At 36.2% G+C, this 18,623-nt stretch overlaps 1 protein-coding gene and 1 non-coding gene across 2 annotated transcripts in view; one reads left to right on the top strand and one right to left on the bottom strand.

Moving 5' to 3' along the window:
• Window positions 1–18,623, top strand: part of LOC135078595 (uncharacterized) — a 183,728-nt gene that overhangs the window by 126,121 nt on the left and 38,984 nt on the right. Inside the window, exon 2 of the mRNA XM_063973125.1 lies at window positions 10,099–10,261. Coding sequence (XP_063829195.1) covers window positions 10,121–10,261 — 141 coding nt within the window. The 5' untranslated portion in view covers window positions 10,099–10,120. The remainder of the gene's footprint in view (window positions 1–10,098; window positions 10,262–18,623) is intronic.
• Window positions 13,554–13,626, bottom strand: Trnai-gau (transfer RNA isoleucine (anticodon GAU)). The gene has a single exon. It is a non-coding gene; the product is annotated as a tRNA-Ile (tRNA).

The following is an 18,623-nucleotide window of genomic DNA, read 5'->3' as shown; positions in this document are numbered from 1 at the left end:
AACTCAAGTCAAATCTAAAAATATGCACACACAACATGCTACAACCAATAAACTTTTTATTAACCAGCTAACAAATAACCTCAAGATTAAAATCATTTTCACCATGTGAGAATAACCAACAATAATGGCTGGTACACAAGAATACTCTTTAAGTTAAATGTACCACATTCTATATCTTTTTTTTTAAATTATAATAATTGGATAAATTTTAATCACCCACACTAATTTTCAATTTTAGTGATACAACCCAAATCACTACTGGCAGCAGAAATTAATTGATAAGTTGGAAAAGTTCAATATTAACATTATCTTTACTCAAAATATAGCATCATGTAACATAATAATAATTATGTTTCACAATAATTGAAGTATCAATCACTATAAGAGTACCAAAAATACACCACATGTTCAACGGCATGACTGGCTGCTTTACTTAATTTCAATTTACAAATTAAGCTATTTAATAGATTTTATCTCATCTTATAGTGCTCAACATCAAGAAAGAAACATCATGATACTAAAACTGGTTTACACAACACAGACCTTAGCTTCAATTTACTTGAATAAAACTAATTATTAATTCTTCTCCAAAATAATGCCAAGAGGTTACTCGGGCATGATCACCAAACTTATTTAATTTATCTGACCAAATTCTATCTATTCTTTATAGATTTTAAATCTCAACAAGTTATTCTTTGCAGAATGTAAACATGAACAAATGAACACCGTTCAATTTAATTTGATTTACTAAAATAGTTTATTAGGCATTGCAATTAAAGTGAGCACATACCATAGCTTTCACACACATTCCTGGCATTATCAGTAAAGACTGACAATACCTATAACATTTGATGCTTCATTCACTTTCATGCATTATTTTGCTCAAAAAGGAAATGTGTTAATATTGTTGTTGTTGGAATAATCGATAATAATAATAAATCGTACCTGCTCTGGGGCCATCGTTAGTCAAATTGTTCACCACTTACGTGACCACAAGCCAAGTTACGGAGGGAGTATCTTCATAATTTGCGTCCATCATTACTCGTACTTAAATACTTTTCTGCATCTCACACCTTTGTCAGCGTGGTTTCCTTGACATTCTCTCTTCATCATATTCCATTATAATCATAAAATCGTGGGCGTTTTGTGATAACATTCGTGACAAATAACACGAAACATTGGTCACCTGGAACACTTTGAAATCACGTTACTATCATAGGTTTCAGATCTCACTTCTGAACTATTAGAGGCCGGTCGATCTATTCTCATAAATAAAACACTAGATACTTAACTTTCACAGTATATTGCCTTATTTTAGATACAATTCATCACTTAGCACAAAAGCGCGCGGAGTCGTCTCCGCGCGTCCCTCTATTCTCTGACGTTTTATCCTCGTGTGACATTGACGTATTGTCAATGTCACTATGACAGCATCTCATTGGCCACAACGATACCGTTATTTTAACGTTTTAGATTTTTCATAATTAACAATACTTATAATAAATCTGTAGGGAGGTCAATTCTGTACATGAAATATACAGTGTGAGTCACGTTAAAGTGTACATATGAAAATAGATGAAACTAGACCTATTTTTATCGACAAAAAAGAGGTCAAATTTTTTTTGAGATTTTTTTTAAATTTTTTATAGATTTTTTTTTCTTCCAATTACTTATTGTAAAGAAAACATAATAACTTTTAAACTAAGCGGTATATCTTGATAAAATAAAAACAGTAATAATCATTATACAAACAGCATTAAGTCCGCCTTATGTACACCGTTCTATGTGCATATAAGTTTTAAATAAATAAATAAATAAATAAATAATACTAAATAACAGGCAATACTAAAAAAATACATAAAATACACAAAAAAAGGCCAACAAATAATAAAAAAATGACACTTTTTGAAAAAATCCGCGTTAAAATTCGTGTTTTTTTGGTTATTTGATAAAATTCTCCAAAAAATGCCCCTATAACCGGTAGTTTTTATTACTTTGTATTATTCTCTATCGTATTACCTTCGTAAAACCAAAAATCGCATGTCTCTATCCCTATCACAACGTTTGCAATGATCGTTTGAACTAAGCCTCTCCGGGCGCGCCATTCAACGCTTCGTTAACAACAAAACTGAAAATGGCTCTAGATTTGTAATTTTGATAAAGACAAGTTAGATTTCAAATAAAAACAAAAGATTTCGAAGTAAAATAAGCATTTTAGTTAAAATTAAAATTGTCTCTACCTGTAGCGGAGAATAATGTTGTGGCAGGCCTTTGTTCAAACGATCATAGCAAATGTTGTGATAGGGATAGAGACATGCGATTTTTGGTTTTACAAAGATAATACGATAGAAAATAATACAAAGTAATAAAAACCACCGGTTATAGGGGCATTTTTTGGAGAAATTTATCAAATAACAAAAAAAACACGAATTTTTAAGCAGTTTTTTTTTTTTTTTCAAAAAGTATAATTTTTTATTATTTGTTGGCATTTTTTGTGTATTTTATGTATTTTTTTAGTATCGCCTGTTATTTAGCATTATTACTGTTTTTTTTTTATCAGGATATACCGCTTAGTTTAAAAGTTATTACGTTTTCTTTACAATAAGTAATTGGAAGAAAAAAAATTCTGTAAAAAATTTAAAAAAAATCTCAAAAAATTTTTGACCTCTTTTTTGTCGATAAAAATAGGTCTAGTTTCATCTATTTCCATATGTACACTTTAACGTGACTCACACTGTATTTTCAAAATAACTATCAGGGGGTGATTAGTGATCGATACTGATGCCAAAAATGCAATCAGTAAAATTTTTGTCTGTCTGTCTGTCTGTCTGTCTGTATGTTCCTTATAGAAACAAAAACTACTAGACGGATTTTAACGAAACTTGGTACAATTATTCTTCATACTCCTGGGCAGGTTATAGTATACTTAGGAATTTCCATGGCAACGGGAATTAGCGGGAAAATCATTTTGTATGAAAAATCTAAACCGCTTAAGTTAGACGCTTGAAATTTGACATGCAGGTATCTTAGTAAACTTAAAGCTTAGTTACAACAGGATATTGCAAAATTCCCACGGGAACGGGAGTTAGCGGGAACAAACATTTGTATGATAAAATCTAAACCGCTTAAGTTAGATGCTTGAAATTTGGCATGCAGGTATCTTAGTAAACTTAAAGCTTAGTTACAACAGGATATTGCAAAATTCCTACGGGTACGGGAGTTAGCGGGAAAAAACATTTGAATGAAAAAATCTAAACCGCATAATATAGATGAAGGGGGTAAAACGGGATCACGCGTACGAAGTCGCGGGCGGCCGCTAGTTATAACTAATATTTTACAACGAAATTGTAGTTTATGACGAATTTAACTAACAGTCTCACTCACTCGAAATAAATTGACGTACCTAGCTACATAATTAAATATTTAATTAAAGACAATAAATTATTATGTATGGCAATCAGTTTTATTACGTGGAGATTTTAAACTTGTGGTAAATATATCTCACTGGCACTGTCATTGATTTACATTCGTTCGTTTCAGCCAAATGACGTCCACTGCTGGACAAAGGCCGGGACCAAGGTTTTCCACAATGAACGGTCCTGCGCTGCCCGCATCCAGGCTCTTCCCGCGACCTTTACCAGATCGTCGGTCCACCTAGTAGGAGGCCTGCCCACGCTGCGTCTTCCAGCCCGTGGTCGACACTCGAGAACTTTCCTGCCCCAACGGCCATCGTCTCTACGAGCTATGTGCCCCGCCACTGCCACTTGATTTACATACATATCATTATTTCGACCTTAATTTCGACAAATACATACCTACTTTTGTTTCTACAAAAACTACCTTACATTTTCGTGATCGCTACGACTGGCATGAACTTTTTTTTTTGTCTACATACTCACAAACTTACCAAAGTATTTTGGTATAAGTGAGAGTTATAAAGTTATCTACGCGGACCCTTTGTATTAGATTCCAGAGGATCCCTTATTAAGTTAGGGATTAGTTTCGGGACATGATATGATTTGCATCGGAAACCGCTTAGACTAAGATTGATCATGATAATGAGGTGAAGGTTTCATAATTTTCACACCTACGTACATTGTTTAGTTATTATTTAGTCTGATGAAAGAGCTAAAGATATGTTTAATACAGTAGGAAGTACGGTTTCAAGTCCCGAAATAAGTACAACACTTTGGTAAACAAGTGCCAGGCCATTTTACCTACTGTAGAAACAGCAGTAAGTAATAACTTGATAATGAATGAGTAGGTTATCGTTGGTGTACCTAAATAAAATAAATAATGATGGAATGCTAGGCTGCCTCTACATTTAGTGGATAAGTTTACAGACTATACATATAACACAAACAAATACTCCACAAAACTTTCAATAGAGCATCTTTGTGTTTATAGAGTAGTGTAAAGCAAAAGACGTACAAATACAATTTTAACTGCCGAGAAAGTTCAGATCACTAAGATTGGCATCACCAATTGGTAATCTTGGTCGATCTACAACGTTTATGGATGTACAAACAACCGCATCAAGCTCACAGTGGCGTCTTATTTCGTTTCAATACAGGCTATTTTGCAATGAGAATATATAGTTTAATATGGTAGACTGTACTACAGATAGCACCAGATGGTAGCTGTACTGGCTTTCTAAAGGCTAGGCGATTGCTAGATAGCTAAGTGTCTGGTTTATCAGTGATCAGTGAAAATCAGCGCCGCTGGCAAACTTTATTAATAGAGTTTGTTTGAAGGACGATTCCCAAAACACTAACTATTAACCTTTGTACCTACTATTACTTATTCTGTGCTATTAATAGACAATCTATATTACCTGCCATTGTCTTTATCCTGTACCTGTTATTGATGTGTTAATAAAGTTATTTATATTTTGTTTTATTTATATTCGTCCACACCATTATGCCTGGGTTGCACCATCGTACCACCAACCTTATGCTTTAACAATAACAAACTTCAAAAATCTTTGAAACTCCATACAAAAAAAAACACAGGATAAGGTTTTAAGTATAACCAACCATTCACTGTTAAAGTAAGATAGATACGAGTATATGGTGCAAATCCGCCTCACTGTATGGGTTTTGATGAGAAATAAACGTTTGTTAAACCTAGTTACATTTTGCTCTAAACTTTATTTAAATAATAAAATATTACACCATAAAATACGTATAATTTAACGTTGATATAATATTAATTACTTCCACCAATATTGGCCCAGCAAATTGCGCTAACTTCTCCAATTTCATTTAAATTGGCTCATACCACTTTGCATAAAGATCAAAGAATGAATGAGTAGATTACTAATTAATAAATCTGTTAATAAATGGCCAAAATTAACGCTAATCTTTTAATAAGCCTCTTTGATTATGTTGTCAGAAACTTGTGGGGTAATTGAAATGAAATGAGCACGTCATGCTTGCATTTATTAAACCATGGACCATTCATAAATTTAGTTTGTCACGTCGATCACATGATCATTTTTAATGAATGATATTTCTTTTCGATGATTTTAGACGACAAACGTATGGGCTTATTGCGTAAAATCGATAAAATCGCGTGATAAAAACTTATCGCGGCGCGCATCCATGGCCTTCTGGAGTTTATGTATGAAAGAATAAAAAACATCCAAAGCCATACAAGCACAGGTAATATAATACTAGTATACAAGCTTTCGCGTTTAGATTTTGTCGATTGTACACGACAGCATATCCAAAACGCTATGGCATCATAAGTGGTTTTAATAGGGCGATTTGGCTAACAAAATGAGCGAACGGACTGGATATGTATGTAAGTTTACTTTTTCAATTTCTAGAATAGAGCATTCTAAACATCGACAAACAGTGAACTAGATCTTTTATTTTCCTTTCCTGAAAAAGAGTATTGTCGTCGATATGCATAATAGGATTCGGAGTACGTGGAATGTTTTCCGTTTATCCAGCACTTACGAACTTTCCTAGAATCCAAGATGGCTACTAACTGCTTCAGAATCATCGAGTTGATCCAAATAGCCCGTTCTAAATACTCTGTGTGTACCCTCTCTCTACTAAATCGTACTACATATTCAGTACTATTATACAGGAAATATTTATGTTTATAAGTAAATATTGTTACAAAAATGGCAATGAGCGGGGCACATAGTTTGTAGAAATCGTAGAGCTGTAGGCCACTAATGCAGAAAATTTCTCGAGTGGCGACCACGAGCCGGAAGACGTAGTGTGGGCAAGCCCACTAGGTGAACTGGGTGCTCTGGACTGCCCATATACTTTTACTACATAGTAATGCAATTAATTACATATTTCCATAGGCTATATCGAATGTTTCAATAAAGACAAAAGAATCTCATCACAACGGACACCAAAGATATTGTTCCACAAAAAAAAACAAGAACATCTCGCAAAGAAATCCATGTAATACCTCAAGAGAGCGCTTTCGTCTGAAAACATGTTACGAGATTTAACGATTATGCCCCAACTTTGAGGCGCTATGAAAAACAACATTGAAGTTTACGGAACCCCCGTTTGTGCATTTAAATGGAGTAATGCTGTACAAAAAATGCCTAAAGCCCTGTTTACATTAGTCGAGTAATTTAGTAGAGTAACTCACATTTAGTAACGGGACTATACCCACCTCACTTTCCCACCGCTGCAACTCCTGTGTAGCCAGGATCTACAGCTTAACCGCCAATAAAAACCCAACCAGTGACGGTCAAGTTTGTCCCGGGGGAAAGTTAAACTGTCATTGACATCGCATTTAGTAGTAAATAAACTCATTTATGCGATGACAGCCGAACGGTGAAGGTATCGGACTGGCTGACTCGTGATCCAAGGAACGCGGGCTCGATCCCCGCTGCCACTCGACTATTGTGATGGACCCTCTCGTAACACAAGTATATTTAGCTTACCACGAGGGGTTAACAGGATTATTAGTAATAACTTGTATTAAATTCCTATTATTATTTTTTTAAAACTACTCGCTGCCAAAAATCCGTTTGCACTCTGGTCGAGTACAGTTTTAAAGTATTTAGTGGTTTTTGTACGAACTCGACTAAACCACCCGGTTTGGACTCGTTTAGCCGGTGAGAGAGTGAGCAGGAACGCGTGATGGTGGGTGCTATTCGCCTGTCAAAATAGAACAAAAGGATTGGCTCGACTGAACAATTTATTAACCTACTCGACTAATTTTTTGGTATTCGGACACACTTAGCTACTAATTACTCATCATCATCATCATTTCAATGATGAACATAGGCCTCTCCCAATGACATCCACATCGCACGGTTGGTAGCGGCTTGCATCCAGCGCCTTCCTGCTACCTTTATTAGGTCGTCGATCCACCTTGTGGGTGAAAGTCTTACGCTGCGTTTTGCGGTACGTGGCCTCCACTCCAGAACCTTGCTGCCCCATCGGCCGTCAGTTCTGCGTACTATGTGCCCTGCCCAGTGCCACTTCAGCTTGCTAATCCGTCGGGCTATATCAGCGACTTTAGTTCGTTTACGGATCATTTCGGATTCGAAATTACTCGCCACTCGACTAAATCACTCGACTAGTGCGAACAAGGCTTAAGGGTCCAAGGGAAATGAGAAGTTGGGGTATAAAAACTAAGAATGTTGTTTATTTTGCGTAAGAAATTCTTTATCTTCACTGGACTCATCTTGGCCGAGATATTTATTCTGAAACGACTGGAAGTAACTAAAGATTCGCCGCGGGGTTTATTATTGTGGATACTAGTTTGGGACCGCGGCTTTCCCTGGTATTCTACAGTCTTTATTGTCGAGCTATCAATCGCTCCTAAAATCTAAGGTCAGGTACTTTTTCTGAAACACTTCTTTAAACTTAAATGAAATAGTTAATAAAATAGCTGTCTAAACTTTTAAAACTTACAAAACTTAGGTACATAATAAAAATAAATCTTTGCAAAAGCAAATAAAAAGCTTCACTGGCAAGATCAGCAATCCTTTCCTGACTATAAATAACTCCTGAAACAGCGGATGGTTAATCCTCAAAATTACAGCACTGCAAAATGTTTAAAGAAAAAATACTCGCTATCATCACTTCTCAGCTATTCGATTTTTTACTAATTTTCTCTGCCTTAGCAGTTTTGTGAAGCCAAAGACAGTTTAATATTAATTTCCAGTCGTTTTAGTGACTGCTTAATTAAGGCCGGTATTCACAAACGATGCTTGCATTAAGTGAAGCAGCAAATCGAACGCACAGCGTTGATTCGATCGTATGTCACCATGTGCTTGTGCGTCCACGCGCACTGTGAGACCTCATAGTAATGTTTGTGAATACGGGTGTAAGACCTTTTAAGAATTCACTTTAGGTCTTAAATAATGAAAACATACGTCCGATTGACACAAAAATACATACAACCGACATAGAACCTCTTCTTTTTTTGAAGTCGGTTAAATAAGTCGTCCACCACATCCGAAGTCGGGGCGGGTCGTTAGTTAATTATATTTATTTTTAGAAAGAAAAGTTTGAAAATTTTACACTCAAAGAAAAAAAAGTTTTCTCTACAAACCTTTATATCAGATAGCTAATAAGCAAATAAAACTGTTTGTTTCCCATAATAAAGGAAAATAAAAATAATATAACTTGTCAGAAGTCTCTTTTTCCCTTTATTGTTTCCATTAATAAATTATCATAATACTTTATTAAATAAACGTTCACTTTAGATCTTTCTTACACGTGCCGTATAAATCAATGGTAGAGTCAATGCTACCCACTCTGTTATTCGGCCGTAAAATTATTTTGGAATCACGGATAGACTAAGCGCGTGTAGATTTACGGGAATCCAACCCATTCAGGGTTCCGTAGCGTTCGTTTAACGAGCTTTCCTTCTAAGTGGCGACCAGATGTAACACTATTCTTAGCCATATAACTGCGCTACATTATAAGACGCGACATTACGCAACCCCAGGCTACACCACGCGACAATACATTACCGTTGCATTGGTTTGATTGCGTTCAGTCTGCTTACCACATTGAAGTAATATGGCTTACCATGAGTTTAAGTTATGTGTGCTCGCTAACGAGTGCGTCAAAAGTGGCGCTAGTGGCGCTGTAATATCTATGCAAGCAGCAGCAAAAAGCGTAATCCAGCTTTTAGACTTTGTATTTAATAAACTGAGTTTTAGTTTGTGCACGTTACTAGGAGTAATTTTAAAAAGCAAAGTCCTGAAAAATATAATTTAGTGTCAATACTACGAAATCACTATAATTTATAATTAAGTAACTTGACGCTACGTATTAAATGATAAAATACGTTTTTTGAAACGGCTAAATAACCGAACATTTTCACTACGGAACCTCACTTATTATTTCTCCCCTTTTTACAGTCCTGAAAGTCTTTGTTTTTGCTGCAGAGCCCTCCTGGTTTTATTGAGCACGCATTATGTAATCTGGAGGATATTCCTGAAGCAATTCCTCTGAGTGAAGCACCCACGTTTGTTTTTTGGGAGATCTTTGCCGAATGCTGATGGACGCAAAACTTTTTTGGCCATTACGAATTTGATTCAATATAAAGTTTTTGTGCTTCATTAAAACGTTATACAATGGTTTAGTGATCAATTTAGATTTATAGTATAAAATATTATCATGTAATTAATTCTTCGTGGGTCAATGAAATTAAATAGAAAAGTTTAAAATAGCAATTATAAAACAAACGGATCCAGTATTAGGAGTTGGTATAAAAACTTTGTAGTTTCAAATTCCCTTTAAAATTTACGTTCTTATATTAAAACGCTCAATTTATTGTTAGTCATCAAGTCTTATACTAACTACATCAGAAAAGTTACTTCTGTCTTTATTCCTTTGCTTTGCAAATAACAAAAAAACAATTTATTCACAAACTAACCAGCACAGAAGCGACACGTGTCCATTCTCATTTGCAACTCCAAAAGCGTTACCAATGCTCTCACTTTATTCCTTTGCCTCACAACAAATTTAAAAAAAATATTTTTACTGTCCACAGACTACTAGCATTAAGCGACAATAATGCCTCTTTATCTGGCGTCACCTTTTTCTGTCTATTCCTTTGCCTCCCAACTTATTAAAAAAAAACTTTTTTTGTCCACAGACTAACCAGCGCAGAAGCGACAATGTGGTCGGGCAAGAAGTGTTCCGACAGTGCGGCGGGCACGCCGACAGCCGAGGAGGAGGTCAAGGTGGTGCTGGTAGGCGACACGCAGTGCGGCAAGACCTCGCTGGTCCAGAGATTCGTGTCTGACACTTTTATTGAGGTATGTCCACATTTTTCAACACTCGGCCTCGTCGGCACGCGCACCAACGATCGACAAACGGCTAGAGTACCCTCTGTACTCGCCACTATGCCCGATGAAGCTGGAAAAGCTCGAAAAGCTACCAGCGCGTGTATCTTCATTTTTTTTAATTCCTAGTTGCTTCTTTAAATAAAAAATCATGTTGCCTAATAAGTATGTCAATTTTACATACGCGCGTACTAAACTAAGAAGTCGTTGCAATACTATGCTTTATATTCTTCTATATGATATGCCCTGTATTAGTTATTTTATTTACAAACATATTATTGTATCACGTAAATCAATACAGTACAGCGTGCACCAAGAAACAGAAATAACACACTCAATGTAACTGAACCAGTAATCCGCTGAAAAACGACATTGACCTCCTATAAATACTAATACTGACCCGCGACCCTGCCCATGATGCTGTGGAAATGGCAGGACATCAGGAAACAATATTAATAAAAGCGTGAACGCAAACAACAGATTTGGGAGTTCACACCCATTCGTACAACTTCCTGAGGGTGTAATAGCAACTTTTATAGCGATAGCTGGTGGCTTTGACAGTTGCTATGATGTTTATTTCATGTCTAAAATGATCACGACTTGCTGAAATAAATCTTGTTAACTTTTGAATCAGAATAAAAATTGAATTGAAAATAATTGGGATACAATAATCAAATAACTATCCCTCACACAAACATTTATAAAAATGACAATGAAAATACCTTTGTAAAAAATTAATAACTTAACTTATTATAGGTACATGATACATAGACAGCTGATACCGCTGTTTAAATAATTTGATAACACATAAGACACAACTATAAGACTCTACATGTATGTTCAAAAATTGCACTTATTATACACACTTAAAATACCACTCAAAGCACAGAACTACATTAATACCATAGTCTGCTGTCATCCATACAACAAGACGCTATTTTTATGCAGTTTCTATAAAAATACATAATACGACCTCTACTCTCACGCGTTGAAATAACATCCGGGCTTGCCTTGTCCAAATATTGGTTCAGGACTGGTATATCATGGACCTCGGGTCTAATCGCCTTTGGAATTTACGTTATTTATGTAGGCATGTTTGTTTGTGTGTGAAATAAAGGATGTTTCGTTAAACGTTACTAATTGGCCTGACATTTAATTAACAAAATATCTAATTTCCCTGATATTAGAGTCATGTAAACGTTCTTTGATTGATACTCAACATTGCCTTGACCATTTAAGACAAACTAAATATTATTTTAAATTATTGTAAGGTAGACACTATAATTTGTAATGTGACATGCAATAAACGTTTTAGATTTGAATAATAATATTATTTAAATTGATTGTCCACCAAAATATGTTCGTGCTTCAGATGCCTTGGTAAAACCAGTCCTATTTGAGCCATGTCGCCTAGCGTAAAATCTGACACTGGGTTATCGCACAATTAAGTTATAACCCATATAAACCCACGGAAGACCAGCGTCGTGGTGTCCCTTACGACACCTCGACATGATGCTGAGTGGATACCGTTTCGGTGACACGCACATTACCTACTCTCTTTACTTTTGTTAAATATTTTTGATGCTGTTTTATGTCGCTGAATAAAATATTTCATTTTCATATATAAGGACACTCCACTCATTCCATAGATTTCCTAAGAGACGACTTAGAAATATGCGAACATCATGCCTCCCCAACCCGTCTAGCGTGGGGAGTGTAGGCCAAATCACAGAATAATAATAAGTACTACGTACAGAAGTTTTACTTCGCGAAGGTATTTAAAATAACTTTTTTTTTTTAAATAAAACCGACTTCAAATGCGTGAACACAAATAATATCTATTCAACAAAAAAATAATCGTTCAAATTGGTTCATAATCGACGGAGATATTGCGTATAAAAAAGTTCATCCCCAATTTTCCACCCTTGGGGGTGAAATATTTTCTTCAAATTCGCATGAAACCACTCTTTTGATAATACCTATTCAACAAAAAAATAATCGTTCAAATTGGTTTATAATCGGCGGAGATATTGCGTATAAAAAAGTTCATCCCCAATTTTCCAACGTTGGGGGTTGTTTTTTTTATTATTAAATTTAAATGGGACCACCCTTGAGGTATTACCTTACGCCGAAAAAAGATTTGTTCAAATCGGTTCATAATTGGCGGAGTTATCGCGTAACAAACATAGAAAAAAAAAACATACGGGTCGAATTGAGAACCTCCTCCTTTTTTTGAAGTCGGTTGAAAATGTATGATCAATGTCATTAACAATATGGTGTAATTTAGCCTGTCTCAAGAGTCAAGCACCATTTTGTTGACAAACGTCAGTGATCGGCACTGCGCCGAAGCTATTGGGCTGACTTCGGTAAAATGAGGTGACGTGAGGTGCCAAACTGCGGAAAATGGCGGAGGAAATACATGATTTTTCAGTGTCTTGAGGCTACTTAAAAAAGTACATTATGTGTTTTTAATTATTATTTAGGATGTTAACTACTGCACAGTATTTAGTACACCATTTTCTTTATTTTCTTCCATCATACACAAGAATACGCGTGCGTGAGTCAATGTTCGCTCGTATGTGAGGACTTGTCGAATAGTATCCTGTAGGTGGGCCATCGTGCGTGTTTTGTTTTCGATGCCTGGCCAAATCCTCAAATTGCTTCTGGTAAATATGAAAGGATCGTCCGTCCTCCTGCTGTAGACACTAAATAACTATATGATGATGACATTATCCTAGATGCTCTTACAATTAAATATTATTAAAGGCCGGTCGATCTATTCTCATAAATAAAACACTGAATACTCAACTTTCACATTAAATTGCCTTATTTTAGATACAATTCATCACTTAGCACAAAAGCGCGCGGAGTCGTCTCCGCGCGTCCCTCTATTCTGACGTTTGATCCTAGTGTGACATTGACGTATTGTCAATTTCACTATGACAGCATCTCATTGGCCACAACGATACCGTTATTTTAACGTTTTAGATTTTTCTTAAAAATATGTACCAGGAAACATTTAAACACTGCAAGTTCCGTAGCAGATTACAGTCATCAATTCACATCGATAATCCCATACATCATCCGTCCATTAATCAGTCATTGGACAGCCATACAATAAATCCATCGGGTAATACACAGAGATATTGGTCCCAGTAGTTTTGCGGTTATGGCTTGACGCACACTGATGATATCAAACTTGCTATCTTTTTGGTCAATGATTTTATTTTGTCTGAAAATTATAAATAACTTGAAAAAATCGAACTGCCTAAGGCGGGAATTGAACCCACGACCTTCCGCTAATCGGGCGACTGCTCTTCCAACTGAGCTACTTAGACACTGGATGAACCCAAATGTTTTGCGTCAAGTAACAAGCGATGTCAAAACATGATATCTTATGACGTCATCTTTTTTATAAGTAGGTATAAAAAAACATTACTAGCTTGTGCCCGCCCCGTAAGTTCTTTTGCCCTGTGCCATAAGTTCGAATGCTTCCAAAGACGCCCTGCTTTAAACTCTATTAGTTCAAGACTTTAAAAATAGCTAAAAAACCATCACAAAGCATCGTGCCAAAAAATTGACTTATTTTCTCATTCCGCCGAAAACCTTCCTAACTCGCATCAAAGAAGAAAATTGCACAATTTCCTTGCAAAGGCTTTTAAAAAACGAATCTGTCATTTTGCTCTACAGCGCAGTTTGATCCCGAAGATATTGTTGGCATCTGCACCTCTTGAGATATGCATCCGTGCCAAGTCAATTTCACTTTTAAGGCTGGCTCCATACTTTGGCTCCAACATTGGACCAACTTGTGGATCTATATAATAGCTTACGTGACTATTCCCAGCTCTCGTTCCCATCGCTGCAACTCCTGTGTAGCTAGGATCTACAGCTTGACCGCCATTAAAAACCCAACCAGTGAAGGTTAAATTTGTCTCGGGGGAAAGTTAAACTGTCATTGGACACTCAACGAAATTAATCAAAAGAACACAGGAGGAGTTTGAAGTTAAGGTTCGACTTTCCTCCAATGCAAAGCGCTGGAAAAGTGACAAAACAAAGGTTTAATAACCTCTAAGAAAAGATACACCACCGACAGTAAGCATCAATTAGAAAATAGCTTGTCCAAACGTTGGTTCCAATACCACAGAATATAGAGGACATAGTTAGGTTAGTATAAGTACTCCAATACTATTTCCTTTTCACGCGTTGGACGAATATCGTTGAGATTGGGACCAACGTTTGGGTTAACGTGTGGAGCAGGCATTATACATACGTGCCAAGCCAATTTCACTTTTAAGGTTCTGCAGCGCGAACGAAATGTTAAAACTTTTTGAATATCTCGCTTTCGTGCGGACAGTTCTTTGAATAGACGAACTTTGTAGACGTTAAATTGGCATAATAGTTCCATTAAAATTATATTGGCCGTTATGATACTCTATGGCTAAACAATACAGTGGTAATTATTGCTATTAAACTTAGAACTTAAAACTTGAGCCAACAGCAGGAATGATGATTTATACCGATAAATCATTCACAAAATTTTTGTCTCAACCTCCTTCAACTTCGCGACACATCTGCTCTTCCCGCTCGCAACCAACTTTATTTATTGATGTTTATCAATAACTTACTGAGCAATATCTCGGTTCAACGGATTACTAATGTTTGGCCAAAAAACGTTTCCCAAATTATCACATCGCAAACAACGTTTCGCAAATTTTCATTTGGCAAATTCTCATTTGGCAAAACAACTTATTGCAAACTTTTAATTCGCAAATGTCGTTTTTGGCATATTATTGTTTAGCAAATTATTGTTTGGCAAAGTATGTTTTGCCAAATGTTTCATTTGGCAAAAATATTTCACGATAAACTATTTACAAAACAATTTGATTGGTGCATAGAATGGAATACAAATTAGCTTGTGGTTATTATTTTGTTTAGTGGGTAGTTAATATTGAAATTTTCTAAATTAATTTTCTTATTTCATTCTTTTTATCAAAATTTCCAAATGATTCATTAACAATAGAGGTGATTCTAGCGCTCGGCGGCCGCTGCCGCGGCACGCTTCGCTCGCCTTCGCGCATTAAGGGTCACTGTTCTAACCTAACCTAACCTACTATTTTCTACAATACCTACTTTTTGCAACCATACTATTTTCTGTAATCTCTTTGTTTTACATAAAATTCTTGTGAAAACCATGGTTGACAGATTTGTGGGTAACGGTGGGTACTCGTAAGTATTTGAAGTGTCAATTTGACCAAACAAATTATTTGGGAAATGAAACTTTGGCTATAAGTTGTTTGCGAAGTGAAATTTGGCGAAAAGTTATTTGGCCAAACGGAAGGATACCCGGTTCAACACTTGTTCAGTAAGTACAGAGGAAAACACATCAGAGGTTTTATTGCAGAATCGCTCTTGTACAACAATAGGCCTAGCGCTTAACTTATTCAGTAACTGAGATATGGGAGCGTTTTTAAGACGTCAAATCTGATGCTCTGTCACGTGATCATGTCATGTTATGTCAATGTCACCCCTCCCGTGCCGCTCCCATACCTACCTCAGGCACTGACTGAATATACGACTAGCGGCCGCCCGCGACTTCGAACGCGTGGATCCCGTTTTACCCGTTTAGGAGTTGAATTTTGCAAAATCCCGTCTTAGTGAGCACCTATGTTCTAAAAGGAACCCCCATGCGAGACTCATAGCACTTGTAGTTTCAAAGATTTCGTGATGTATGAGTCAGTCAGTCACCTTTCGCTTTTACCTAGATAGGATAGCAGTGTTTTGCTTAATATGCCTTTGTTGGTACCTTAAAGTCCTATAGCGTTTACTAAACTTTTAACACCGATTCCAAAGTTCAAACTACGTACGTTTGCATCCTCATCGGTAACAGTTTTGTAGTTTGCGCGCTCAGGCGCAAAAATAAACGACTACTTTAGCCCGCGACTCTACGCGCAGTCGTCAAAGTGCCACAATTGGTACTTGGTTGAAACTAAAGCAGTAAAACTGGTACAACGAAAGCACATTTACTGGAATGATCATAACAATGTAGTTACTAGTTGTTTTAGGTATTTTTCCTTCTTTATTTTTATGTTACTAGAGACCTATTTACTTTTAATTAACCTAAATTAATACCAACCAGGACATAAATAATTTATTATTAAAATTATTAATATTAAGAAAACTTGTATACCTATTTGTTAAATAGAAAAAGAAAAATTTGCAAAAACTAGAAGTTCACTCATGTCAAACCTAAATGTTATAATTTCTTCCCGGAAAAATCAGAATTATCCAAAAATATTGTGGATTAAATTATACAACTTTTGTGCGATTACACTCTAAAGCTTCGGCCAAACCAACGCGTGCAGTTCGCGTCGGCGATGGCGATAGCGTGCACAGATCGCCACGACCAATGACAAATGAGAGGACGCGTTGATGTGAACTCATTGCTACAAATACATACACGACATCTATTCACCATCGCGAACTCAGGCTGCACGGCGCACGCGTTGGTTTGGCCTAGCCTTAAAGGATTTACATTTGACGAACATTTTTTTCATTTGTAGAGTCCCAAAAACTCACACACCGCGTCCATTTCCCCTAAGTCCGTCACGTGTTTATCCAGTAAGTTAATGTAACGCATTCGACTTCGCCCGACCGCGATTTATAACGCCCGCCCAAATTGTCTGCAATCCGCTTAGCCAGGATACCGTGAGTGCCTGTGGCTAGTGATGCATGTGGGAATGGGCATATCGATAGATGTTGTTGTTTCCGCCGAAAGACGTCCACTGCTAGACAAAGGCCTCCCCCAAGGATCCAGGCACGATAGAAATGCTCTTTGGTAAGGCAAGCGACGATTGTCGAAAACCACAGCTAGAAAAGCGCAGCGTGAGAAGTCGGCCCTTTGACGATCAAAATTATTTCAGCAGTGAATATGATTCATATGATTTTAATTCCATGCAAATCGAAGTGTGTGTGAATTTTGAATTGTAATTCATATTTTGCGTACTTTTCCTTTCGTATGCGGATAACAATTTGAAAATTCTGGAAATGATTAATTATACTAAGAAATTCAGCTAAAGATTAAGAAATAAAATGCACAGAGAAGATCTAGGCTAGGACAGCTTTATCATTGTAGAGTTGTATCAAAAATTCTATAAGGTTTTGTCCATGGCCTTATCAACAGAACCTGAATACCAACACATACGAACATCCCTGAGTTGTACGTTCACATAGTTATAGTATACGAGTACAAACGTCGATATTATCGATATCCCACACGTCCCTAGCCCTAATAAACCAAATCCGATTGTCACGTACCTCTGGATTTTAGCAGAGTTAAGTGGAAACGGTTAATGCTGCACAAACGCCGGTTTATTTTGCCGGTTGTGGACATTGTTGGGATGTACTATTTTTAACCCTTCAGCAGTCGCAGGTTAAGTAAAACCCACGACAATTTGAACTTTATGCTGTAAAGATACGGTTGAAAACTATTGATCTTTTTCCTAAACCCGTTGTAGGTTATCAGGTACTTCTAAAAGAATATGTACTTCAACTAATAGTTCAACTTCGCATAGAAATAAATTTATTTCCTATGATAGAATGTGACTATAGTAGACGCGTTATATATTTTTTCTTTCCCCTTTGCGGAAAACTCACCAAGATAAACACTGTGCCGTCTTACGTTGTAATAGCTGACTTTCTACAAGAATGTATAATCTGGTATAGAATATTAGGCACCCAGGTTGGAACTGATTCAAGTTTTATTATCGCGACAAAAAGTAGCACTTTTATAAAGTCAATTATTTATCTTTCAAATAATTAAGACGAAAATAGTAACAAACAGATTTTACCCATTCAAAGTTACTTAATGAGATTTACTTTGGCATTTCATATAAATATGGATGTATGTGTAAATAGGGCTTTAGCTAAGCCTAGGTTAAACCTTAACCTATATGGAAAAATATTAACTTTATTTATTTACAAAATGGTATTTGAATAAATTCCTCCGGATCCCGGGGATTAAACGGGAACGCAATGATTTTAAAAGGATTTGCCCTGTTGGGTCAAAGTGCTTAACATATTTTAAATCTACCCACGCTGAACTTATTTTAGTTGTAAAAAATATACCTATAAAAATGTGTACCTACTCGTATTTAATACCCTTAGGCATTCAGTAAAAAGTAACTGGAAATGTATATTTTTTATTACTATGTTATTCACAGTCCCAAATATGTATACGAAGAGGTTGTCCTACCACCATTTCGGGACAAAACATTATATTTTGTGAGTTAGATTTACCACCCACCCTAGACATCATTTTTTTCAAGCTATCAAAAAT

This window comes from Ostrinia nubilalis, chromosome 15 (genome assembly GCF_963855985.1).
Source record: "Ostrinia nubilalis chromosome 15, ilOstNubi1.1, whole genome shotgun sequence".
NCBI classification, from domain to species: Eukaryota; Metazoa; Arthropoda; class Insecta; order Lepidoptera; family Crambidae; genus Ostrinia; species Ostrinia nubilalis.
The sequence above is the reverse complement of the archived record's forward strand: the minus strand, read 5'-3'. Positions and strand labels throughout refer to the sequence as shown.